This window comes from Podarcis bocagei (genome assembly GCF_964188305.1).
Source record: "Podarcis bocagei genome assembly, chromosome: 8".
Classification (NCBI taxonomy): Eukaryota; Metazoa; Chordata; class Lepidosauria; order Squamata; family Lacertidae; genus Podarcis; species Podarcis bocagei.
This window is the reverse complement of record NC_138133.1, coordinates 45,163,216-45,175,254: the sequence shown is the minus strand read 5'-3', so window position 1 is coordinate 45,175,254 and position 12,039 is coordinate 45,163,216. Positions and strand designations below refer to the sequence as shown.

Genomic DNA, 12,039 nt, shown 5'->3' with positions numbered 1-12,039 from the left:
ACACAAAAGTTAAGTGCTAACATTCATGTAGTAGCAATCGAAAATTAATATCCCTTGTTAATTGGATATCTGATTTCATTACTAAATTGTTTTTTATAAAATGCAAGCTAAGTAACTTATATTGCAAGTCTAAGGGGGAAAGAAGCTTTGTACTAAGTAATCAAAACAATGTACATTCAGGTCCTTCTTTCTGAACACAATGCGTTCACTGGAAATTGTTCGTTAGGCAATTGTAGTGTTTTATCTCTCAAACAGTGTATAAATTTTATGAAATAAATATATAAGTAAATAAAATATATTTTAACAGCAGTATGAAAAATGAAGTTGGATTTTTATTTCATATATGTGTTGTAGGGGGAATGGTTAAAGATGGCATGACTGTCTATTTGCTACAATCAGTTGACCAGTCACTCCCCTCTGCAACAAAAGAGCGTATTGATTTCCTACCACATTATGATACACTTGTGAAAAGTGGAATGTATGAATACTATGCTAGTGAAGGACAAAATCCGCTGCGTAAGTATATCAGGTATTCTTTGAACTGTAACTGTATGACACACAGTTAATTAGTACATTGTATTGTTAAGACCAATGTTTTGCTATTAAATACCATGCAACAGATTTAAAAAATAAGCTGTAATTAAAATAAAGTTAGTTTTAAAGTAATCTTTTAAAAATTGCATCAGGATTAAAACAAACTTTTCCTATCTATCTTCCTCTTTTCCCTTTAATAGCATACACACTTTACAGCCCCTAAAAAGTTGCCTCCCCCTCAAGCTCTTCAACAACATACTTTAATGTGTTGAACAGCTGTACCAGTCTATAGTGTCCTTTTAATCCCTGGTATTGGCATAGCACCCCACATTGGGTTGTGGGGTATGTGGGGAACTCAGGTCAGAATACTGCTAATTATATTATGGATGGCTGATCTAAAATGCTGACTGGGACTGGGAAATTGTCCCAACAGAAGACATTACCTGAACTTACAGTATGACATCAAAATTCAGTGTAATCTTTATATGAATGAGTCTCTGTCAAGTTTCTAATAGCCATCTGTCACTACCTCTCCTGTCAGAGAGAAAGATACTCCTCTTTTCAGAGGGAAAGAAGATAAGGTATAGCTTGTATTGTATGTTGCCTTTCAGGAACATGTCAAAAGTGGATATTCTAATTTTTGTTAATAATTTTAATTATTAGCAAACATTTCTCTCTTTTTCTGTTTAGCGTTTGCTCTTGCAGAATTAATTGATAACTCTTTATCAGCTACTTCTGAAAATACTGCCGTCCGGAGAATACAGTTAAAGCTGGTAAGTAACTAAGGAGCTACTCCAGTGTTTTGCAGGGTTATTGTATGATAGAATCATCATATACTGTTTCTTCTTCTTTTAAAAAAATAGTTATTTGATGACTCTCAAGGGAAACCAGCCGTTGCCGTGATTGATAATGGAAGAGGCATGAGTTCTAAACAACTGAATAATTGGGCTGTGTATCGGTTATCAAAGTTTACACGACAAAGTGATATGGAAAGGTTAGGATGTTCTAATTTCAATGGTATTTAAGTATTAAATTGGTGAATTTCATTGTGTAAGAATTCAGTGTTCTCAGGACATGTTTTAAAAAGTTCCCGTAGTTCTTAAATGCTGAGAAATTGAAACAGCTAACAAAAAGTCCAAATAATTATACTTTGAGGTCTCAGTATTTCAAGTCTTTTATCTTTTGTTAAGATATATAGTTTTTACATTGATAACTTTGTCAACCACTTGAAATACTTTAGTAATTACCAGGAAGCAAATCAATGTTTCTGAATATTTGAATGAATATATAATGGAGATATTTTGTAATGTTTAGTTAGTAGTAAGCATTATGTGTTCTTGCTTGGTATTGTTATTAATTGGAAAAGTTTTCAGTAATGTCTGATATACTCACACTTGCATATTTAACAGCTTCTGCTATTTCTTTTTTTGTCTAATTTTGGTATTAGTGACCATTCAGGATATGTACGTCCTTCAGCTGTACCCCGCAGTTTAAACAGTGATATATCATATTTTGGGGTTGGTGGTAAACAAGCAGTGTTTTTTGTTGGACAGTCTACCAGAGTAAGTAACATTTTATATTTTTACAATTTTAGCCATTTTATGTGGTACTTCTTGGCTAACCTAGATTAGCAACTGGCTGTGTTTTCCTGCTTCTGTCTGCAGCATACCTGTAAAGTGTGCCCCATGCTGATACAGTAGTCATAGGGAAAATCATCAGACCATTGTCACCAATTGGCTATTAGAAAGGGGGCCTGTCCACTTAGCAGTTATTGGGAACACTGGTTTGGCTTACCCACACCCTTCATGGCCTTTGGTAAACGAACAGGACCCCTTTGCCTCCCAGCTGTTAGTTGGTAACAATAGTTTTCCTACATGAACCACAGTCTGGCAATTGGGACTGCTGGTCTCAAACACTGGATATTACACACTTAAAATGAATGAGAATACTCTGTGTTGCTGGTGGAGAGAAGGCAGTCTTTGTCTTGAATACGACATGGTAATGAGACGGGGTGTATTCTATATCTGGGTGCTGTATTGGGGGGGGGGGGAAATGCATACTGATGGTCCCTTCTTGTCATCTTGTGTGCACTTTTGACAGATGTGGCTTCTCTTGTAATTCTGAAACTGTTCTACAGTGGTACCTCGGGTTAAGTATTTAATTCCTTCCAGAGGTCCATTCTTAACCTGAAACTGTTCTTAACCTGAAGCACCACTTTAGCTAATGGGGCCTCCTGCTGCTGCTGCACCGCTGGAGCACAATTTCTGTTCTCATCCTGAAGCAAAGTTCTTAACCCGAGGTAATATTTCTGGGTTAGTGGAGTCTGTAATCTGAAGTGTATGTAACCTGAAGCATATGTAACCCAAAGTACCACTGTATTTATTATTTAAAATTTTTAAATCTTGAACAGATGATAAGCAAACCTGCAGATTCTAAAGATGTTCATGAGCTTGTACTTTCTAAAGAAGATTTTGAAAAGAAAGAGAAAAACAAAGAAGCTATATACAAGGGATACATTCGAAACAGAAAGGTAAGGAACTTAAATTATTTGTTGAGTTATACAAAATACTTGAAAAAAGGTCATCTTAGTACTTAACAAGTAGCTACCAGGGTTTAGGCAGTTGTTGGGAAATTAATTGTACCAACAAGTTTTATCTTTTCTGATAAGCAGCTGGACAAGAAAGATGAGAGCAGTTGTTTCCCAGTTTATGGTTACAATTCCAGTCAAGTGACCTATTTTATTTTATTTTAAAACTATTTCTCAAAGCCATCTGACTCTTCCCATATTGTTAATGATGATGAACGATTCCTGCACAATCTTATCATGGAAGAAAAAGACAAAGAAGGTTTCACTGCAGTAGTTATTACAGGAGTACAGCCAGAACACGTACAGTACCTGAAAAACAATTTTAACCGTTGGACGAGGCAACTATCGTGAGTTGTTTGTTAAAATAGTTAATATGTTCAAATACTATTGACTCAAATCTTGCATTACTTAAGATTTTTTTGTGCAGTTTCTGCAAATCATTTATTAATTGAATTTACTATAAATTTATACTAGTCTATATTAGTGCATAGTACGCTTAGTGCTGCTTTCAGGTTTCCAGCTGCCAGTTGTGGGGTGCCCATTTTATAACTTAACTTGAAGTAAATGCCTGCTTGATTATTCAACAGTGTACCAATTTTGTAAATGTCTTTTATTCAAACTTTTAACAGACACATATACCATTTTTTTACAGACACATATACCATTACTATATCCATGGACCAAAAGGAAATGAAATTAATTTGCCAATGAAGGAAGCAAGAACTTTCAACAATATTGATATTGAGGTAGGATCTATATACATTGGTTTGCAAATAATTACATTTGCTTAGAACCAGGGACTATCCAAAGTGTTACACTTGCAAAACAGGGCTTTCCTATTTCCTCCTTTCCCTGCATTGTTTCTGGTGTTCAGGGAATAGCATGAGCAATGATGCAGTGGGATGCCAGTGGAAAATATCGTCCCTTCCTTGCATGAACAGAAGTGTCTTTCTGCTAGCATAAGGAATCCCACCCATTGAACAGTGGGAACCTCTGGATCCTACCCACTTCATATTGTGTACATCTGCCCTGCAAGGAGATAAAGCTCCAGTCATGGCTCTAACCTTTAGACAGCCCTGCTACTACCATTCCTATAAGCTATAAGTTACTGGGGAGCACAGATTCTCCTGATTCCTGGTTTGCACAAATCTTGGAGCATGTTGTTAAGTTTGTATTATTTCTGCCTCTTGATGACCGTGGCAACGAACAACATTTATAGGAGGAACTTGCATTTATTTGTTGTTTATTTGTAGATTTCAATGTATGAAAAAGGGAAGACACCTAAGATTGTGAATCTTAGAGAAATTGACAATGATATGCAGACATTATATATAAGCACAGCAGCGGATAGTTTTGAGTTCAAGGCGAAAGTTGAAGGAGACGGTGTAGTGGAAGGTGTTATACGCTATCACCCTTTCTTGTATGATAAAGAAACCTATCCTGATGATCCTTGCTTTCCTTCAAGTAAGTTGGGTAACTTTCATACTATTTCTCAATACTATTCGCATCCTCCTTGTGCAGCTCTTTAGCTTGGGAGCGGGGAACACTGCACTGAAGTGGTCTCACCTACCCTCCCGAGGTTCGTGCAGCTCTGTGCGACCCTCCGGAGGCCGGCTTGGCACCAGGCTCCGGAGGGTCGCGCAGAGCTGCCTGCCCTCCCGGGGTTCGCGCAGCTCTGTGTGACCCTCGGGAGCCCGGCGCCAGTTTTTGAGATCTGCAAGGGAGGCCTTGTTGGCAGTTCTGCTGTGCTGTGAAGTTTGTGAAGTGGCAGTATCTGAGAAGACCTTCTCTATGGTAGCCACTCGGCTGTTGAATGCCTTCTGAGGTGCATCTGGTTTCGTCACTGTATACATTTCAACAACTGGTCAAGCCACACATTTTTGCACTGGCAATTGGGACTAGAGGATGAGATTAGAATATTCCTCACTGCAATGTTGTTGTTTCTGTCTGCTCTTCATTCAGCTTAATGATCTAGTACTGTTTAGGTTTTACTTAGTTAACTTGTAGTATTGAGCTTGAAGGTAACCTGCCTCGGGGCAGGCTACATGGCGAAGGACAGGGCTATAATTACATATATATATAATTCTACAACCTGAAATTATTATGCTGTAAAGTGCACCTAAGGTTGATGGGGACGTTTGGCTGAAACTTTTAGGGTGATCTGTTTCCTGCCTTGTATGACAAGGGAGAAAACCATGAAGCCTATTGGGTCACTGGGTATTAAGCTGTACAAACTTTACTTTACTTTACTTTACTTTACTTTACTTTACTTTACTTTACTTTACTTTACTTTACTTCACTTCACTTCACTTCACTTCACTTCACTTCACTTCACTTCACTTACCAGTGTTGAATAACTTTTATTAGTTTGCTGCATATTTGAGGGGAAACTGTATGACTAATAAATAATTAGAAATAGTGGTTTAATGTTCTATTTTGGAGAACAATGTCTTCTGTCCTTGCATTCCTTTGTAATTTGACACTAATTTTTCAATTTAGAATTAAAAGATGACAATGATGATGAAGAATGCTATGTAATAGAAAAGGGAGCAAGAGGGAAAAGGCCTATTTTTGAATGTTTTTGGAATGGAAGACTAATACCATACACAACTGTTGAGAAGTAAGATTATGCCTATGCAATAATTTACATTTTTTATTTTTTTATTTTTGTAAAAGTTTCTAATCATTGCCTTTCTCCCTAAGCTTTGAGTGGTGTGCTCTGCCCAAGAGAGGTCTTGCCCCATCTGAATGTTACAACAGAATTTCTGGTGTGTTATTTACAAATGACAGATTTCAGGTCAGCACAAACAAACTAACTTTCATGGATTTGGAATTGAAGTTAAAAGACAGAAACACAATTTTTACAAGAATCGTCAATGGACAGGTAATACTTGTTCAATTTAATTGCTTGTCACAATTGGATAAATAAATTAAGAGAACCATTATATGTGAGCTTTCTGTCTTTTTATTGACGTACTTTAGATTTTTAAAGTACATTGCCTAAGACAATTACATTGCCTAACTTTATTTGAGGAGTTTGGTATGTGTTACCATAATGTTGGGGCTGGCTCTTAGTCTGAAGGGGCCCTGGGCAAAGTACTTTGTGGTAGGTTCCTTCCCTACTTCATCAATGAACCTTGGGAGGCTTACCTGGCTTTAGTAGTAGTACTGAGCAGGTGGGTCTAGTCACCTTTTTAATTCCCCTCAGTGGCCAAGTGATGCTAGGTCAGGAACATTGTGGGTAATTAAAATTGCCACACCTTGTCTCTTCGTAATTTTAAATAATGACTAATTGAAGCTGAGGCCTGCACAAGACTGCACCTTCAGACAGTCATAAAGGCTGAACTACAGTTACTCTAATACATGTTCAAAATTCTTCACAGGAGCAAAGAATGAAAATTGACAGAGACTTTTCATTGTGGCTCAAGGAGTGCCATGAAAAACATGACAAACAAATAAAATTCACACACTTCAAAGAAATAATTACACGGACTGAGCTGCACTCTAAGCGCTTGCAGAGTCCCTGGTCTACATATTTGGCAATAGAATGGGATGGAAAGACATACAAAGCTGGGCAGCTGGTAAGTTAATTGCTTGTTGATGACACTTTTTAAAGATGGCCTAACACAGATTTGAATGCAACAAAAGTTTAATATAAATAAAATTATAATATGCTTTTAAAAGAATGTTTGCTGGGGAAATAGAAGTACTTTGTTGCTTATCCTGTATAATGCAGACAAAAATATTGATGTTATATATTATTTTATGTTATAAAAAGCTAATTTAGGATTCAATTATTGCTACTGTAAAAAAAATATTTTAAATATTTTTATTGATGTGAGCATTTCTTCCCCACCCTTGTAATGCATACATATCCCTCTGGGTGTCTTCGAACAATTAAAATCACAGTATCATTATGAACCCATGATGTCACAATACTTTTTTTTACTGATAATTCTAATATTCCTTGTAAATGGCTTAGTGGTTTTATTGCAATCAAGCAGTAGATAGATAGACACTTTAATTATGCCCAGAAACAAATTAGCAAACAACACAGCTGTTGCAGATGATGTGTAAAGTTAGCTGTTTGAACACTGCCCTAAAACTGGATCTTAAACCCCCCCTCATTCTTGCAGTTGTGTTCTGAATCAATCGAAGTTTCCAAAGATTGTTCAAACGTAGCCCAAATTTAACACATTGCAGAAATATAACCTATATGTAATTAACACATCTGTTGCTGTAGCCGCATCTCCTAATCTCAGATAAGTGGCCCATCAGCCTATGAGGGGGAAAGGCACTTCTGGCGCCCAATAGCCACATGCGTCCCTAGATACAAGGCTGAATCTAGGACTAGCCACAAATTGCAAGCCTGCTTCTTCAAGGGAAAAATCAATGAGACAGTGTTTTGGCAAGCAAGGTGTGAGTGGGTGAGTGTTGCAACCCAAGGTGAATATTGATGCTCACCCCTCTTCAGTGTTAATGTGTTCCATTTTATTGTTTTTATAAATTAACAAAGCCTGTTGGGATAATCTGGGGTGACTTTGAAGGCAGCAAAAAAGTCTCAACAAGGCATTTATTAATTATCAGCACCAGCTGTTGCCTCTGATAACTACAAACGTACCCCATCAGCACATGGGTTTCCACTTGCAAAACAGGACTTCCCCCCTCTTACTACAACCCAGTTTGGGGATCAGAACTGAACTATTAACTTGAAAAGCATCAGCCTTGCTGTGTTTGCTGGTCCCGTGGGTAACTGTGAAGCGAGGTCCGAGTCCAGTCCGAGATCAAGGGTGCAGTAGGGAGGCAGTCAGTCAAAGCTGAAGCTGGGTAAAAGGCAGGGAGTCGGGTGAGGTCAGGAGCTCCAGCAGGCAGGAACAGGCTACCAACAATGTTGCTCCCGCAACCTGGGACTGGCTGGCTTGTATCTGCCCCGAGGCATAGGGCGGCCCCGGTCCACAGGTGACTTGCCTCTCCTGGCCTGGAGGCGAGCACTCCTCCTGCGGGAACTTAGTTCCCTCCGCCTCTCTGCCCTGAGCCTTTGCAGTTCAGGAGAGGCTGGGGGGTTACCAGACCCAGAGGCAACCTCAGCTTCCCCTGACGGGGCTGAGAGTGGAGCACCTGTAGGCAATGGGTCCTCCATCACCTCAGGAGCCAGAGCAGACTCAGCTGGTGCCTGCACCTGAGGATCCAGCAGAGGTTAGGACCCTTCAGCTCAAGCCCCAGCCCCAGCTCAGCTGGTTCTGGAGGCGGGGAATCCTGTGCAGGCTGGGATTCCTCAGGTTCAGCCTCTGAGTCTGAATCCCAGGCCATCACACTGTGTGTGTCAAGGTGATCAAACCTAAGACACACAGCCTCAGAACTTCCTTTGTAATAAGGACAAGTAAACTTTCAAAACACGAAAATGTAAAAGCTTTATTCTCCTAACTAAGTTTTACACAGCCTGTGGTATCTCTCCCTAATGAAATGCTATCCCTCAGAAAAGGGAAATAGGAGAACTCATCTTTCCAGTTTCCTATCTAAGCAGACTAGCCCACCCCCATCCCCCACAAAGGATTTTGTGATACCCACACCAAGGATCCTTCCCAGGAAATCCTTGCAGCAGTGATAAACAGGGAAATGGTGAGGTGTGAGAGAAAGACACATGTTGCCTCTGTGGGTTGGCATAGCCTTCTCCAAAAGGGATCAGAGGGAGAACTGCTTTTATGGAGATATGGGATGGACAAAAAAGTCCTATCCCACAGGATCCAGAATGCCATAAGATGGCAAAGCAGCATTAAATCCTGGTTCTAGATATAAAAAATGTCTCTGTATTGTCCTCTTCACATGCATGGAAACATACTTCAGGCTCAGAGTTAGGGTCTAGCCCACATTACCTGCATCACCGGGCTGAAACTTGACCTTCACACCTCCCATCCATTAGCCCACAGCCTTGCTTCTTTGTTTCAGCCTCTGTAGGGAAAACACATTTCAGATAAATGGTTGCTAAGGCTTGCTAGATTGAACTGTTACTTTCAAGGCCGGAGCAGACTGCAGAAAGCTCCATTATTTTACTAACAGCTTGGGTTTCAAAATCACAACTAAATTTAATTATTTTTAAAACATTTCAAAATGAAAAGATAGAAGAGATAAAATAAGTGTTTTTGAAAGTATTAACTTTTATAAATAATGAATACACAAACTTTCTTCCCAGTGATATTTTTTTAAAGTTCCAGTTTCATGTTGGTATCCAGCTAGTGTCACGAACAAGCTATGCCTGTCACTATGATACGTGGGAAGGTTTATTCCCAACCAGAACAGTTTTTACTGTATCCCCTAACAGAATATAGACCGCAAACAACTTTTTCCCCCTAAACACTCTGTGCCGTTGAACCAGCATGGTAAACAGAGGTTTTTTAGAAATGATGCACTGTGTCTTTGGAATAAACTTGGAACCTCTTAAACAGTCCCCCCGCCCCACCCCCAACTCCAGTTCGTAACATAGTGTAAGCTCTGTATTTCACCATGCAGTGGGTTCTCACTTGGAGAAGAACTTTTACATACCAAATTGCATTTGCATGCAGGAGATGCTTTTACCAATACTGTTTTTGGCTACTGAAGAATTACAATAAATAGAACTACAGTGGTACCTCAGGTTATGTACTTAATTCGTTCCGGAGCTCCGTTCTTAACCTGAAACTGTTAGCTAATGGGGCCTCTTGCTGCCGCCGCGCCGCCAGAGCACGATTTCTGTTCTCATCCTGAAGCAAAGTTCTTAACCTGAAGCACTATTTCTGGGTTAGCAGAGTCTGTAACCTGAAGCGTATGTAACCCGAGGTACCACTGTATGTTAGTTAGTCTTTGTTGTTTCTGTATGTTCATGCAGATTGAATGGATCCACCAAATATTATTTCTAGGATTAAATTAAATCTGTAAAGAGTACAGTAAAAAAAAAAAAACTTCTGTTTGTGTCTTAGGTAAAAACAATTAAAACAGTTCCATTACTCTATGGCAGAATAAGGAAATTTTTTCTATATGGAGATCATGATGGAGATGTGTATGCTACAGGAGGAGAGGTTCAGATAGCCTTGGTAAGTGAATAGTCAAAAGTTGTAAACTGATTAAGTGATTTAATTAGATTAGAGGTAACAATTTCTTTGAAAGTCTTCCATGAAGATTGTATTTTTCGCTCCATAAGACGCACCTGACCATAAGACGCACCTTCTCCCGCTGGAGCCTTAGCAACCGGACAGAGCCTGCAGCTCAGTCAGCCTGTATCCAAAGGCGGCGGCGGCAGCAGTGAAACTAACCTCATTGGCTTTCCTGGCGGCTGCACCAACAGCCTCCGCTGCTCTTTTCAATGAGCCTCATTCTCCAGCCGCAACATCTGTCTCCCTGGGCAATGTTTGCTCAGACATTACTCGGCTCTGGCGGTAGCCTCTCTCTCTCTCTCTCTCTCTCTCTCTCTCTCTCTCTCTGGCCTGGCATTAAGCCGCAGCAAACTCCTGCTGCAACTACATCCGCTCCCTGGGAGAGAGGATGCCAGGGGAGGGGGGTGGAAAGAGAGAGAGCGCTTGTCTAGATCAGGCGTTGTTGTTGTTAATTTGTATACTGCCCTCCATCCGAAGATCACAACATAAAAATGCAAAGCAAAAACAGAGCAAAATTGAAGGTCGACGCCTTGCCTTGCAAACAAAATCCAGATGTGTTGCCTGCCAGCCGTGCTTGCTCATCCAAGGGATAAAGAGACCCGTTTCCTCTACTGGGCAACGTCTCCTTCAGAGCCTTCAGACACACATGGGCATCTGGCAGCTAAGCCTCAGGGTGAGAGGCAAATATATTGTTTGGCGGAAGCTCCCCATCCCAATTTGACAGAGCATGCGAGGGAGAAAGATCCCCCTCCGCGCTGGCTCCTGGCTGCTCTCATGCAAGTCACAGAGCCCCTCAGATGGAGGGAACTCTAAAGCGTATTCTAAAGCCCTCTCCCCCTGCCTCACCTCTCCTTACCCCCTCGCGCAGGCGTCACCATTAGGACACTCGCACGGGCGGCGTGCCACGCCCCTGCCGCCCTGGGAACCAAAGTCCCCAGCTCCTCTGCTGCCAGGGACCACACATTCACTCCATAAGATGCACAGACATTTCCCCTTTTTAGGAAGAAAAAAGTGTGTCTTATAGAGTGAAAAATACGGTAATTATATGCAAGTCAAACCGATTTCAGCTAAAAGTGTTAAAAATTTGTACAAATCTCTAAATGATGCTCAGCTTTTTATTAGCTTGTTTATTATTTGTCTGATTTAGAGATATTAGAGAAAAGATAGCTGCACTTGACCCATTTCACATTTTATTTGATAATAAGGCTTTTAGCCCCTCCATTATAGATAACAGTTCTTTTAACCTACTTTCCTCCCAGATCTTCATATCTCTTAGATAACAGCAAAGAGAGGTGACAGCCCTGTACTTAAGTACTGTACTATATAATATATTATTTTATATTGAATTTAATGTAACGTTTAATCCTGCAGTCTCGGGGAGGGCAGCCCAGCTTTCAACCAAGAATCACAGAGCAATTTACAATAGAAAAATACATACCACAGTAGCAAATAAAGCAATAACCACCTCTATACAACCTATGGCTTTTTAAATTAGCCAAAGGCCTGAGAGAAAAGGAATGTTTTTGCGTGGCACCTAAAGTTATATAACAAAGGCACCAGGCGAGCCTCCCTGGGGGGAGCATTCACAAGCAGGGAGCCACTGCAGAATGTTATGAGTCTCTTGTAAACCCCCTCACAGGCACTGTAGATAGAACCACAATTAATGCTTCAATGGTAGAGAGAGCAAAAGCGCAGCATGGTGGAGGCTAACCTGAGGAGGATTTGGACCCTCCTAATTCCCCTGACTGTGAAAGAATATCAGCCCTGATGTCAGTATAATTCTTTTCCTCT

General features: G+C 40.3%; 1 protein-coding gene across 1 annotated transcript in view; it reads left to right on the top strand.

Moving 5' to 3' along the window:
• The window catches only part of SMCHD1 (structural maintenance of chromosomes flexible hinge domain containing 1), a 62,658-nt gene that overhangs the window by 5,690 nt on the left and 44,929 nt on the right, over window positions 1-12,039 (top strand). The window contains exons 3-14 of the mRNA XM_081205522.1: window positions 355-516; window positions 1,225-1,307; window positions 1,398-1,528; window positions 1,982-2,096; window positions 2,945-3,064; window positions 3,302-3,468; window positions 3,774-3,867; window positions 4,375-4,585; window positions 5,621-5,741; window positions 5,825-6,005; window positions 6,505-6,702; window positions 10,075-10,188. Of these exons, the coding sequence (XP_081061648.1) occupies window positions 355-516; window positions 1,225-1,307; window positions 1,398-1,528; window positions 1,982-2,096; window positions 2,945-3,064; window positions 3,302-3,468; window positions 3,774-3,867; window positions 4,375-4,585; window positions 5,621-5,741; window positions 5,825-6,005; window positions 6,505-6,702; window positions 10,075-10,188 (1,697 nt within the window). The remainder of the gene's footprint in view (window positions 1-354; window positions 517-1,224; window positions 1,308-1,397; window positions 1,529-1,981; window positions 2,097-2,944; window positions 3,065-3,301; window positions 3,469-3,773; window positions 3,868-4,374; window positions 4,586-5,620; window positions 5,742-5,824; window positions 6,006-6,504; window positions 6,703-10,074; window positions 10,189-12,039) is intronic.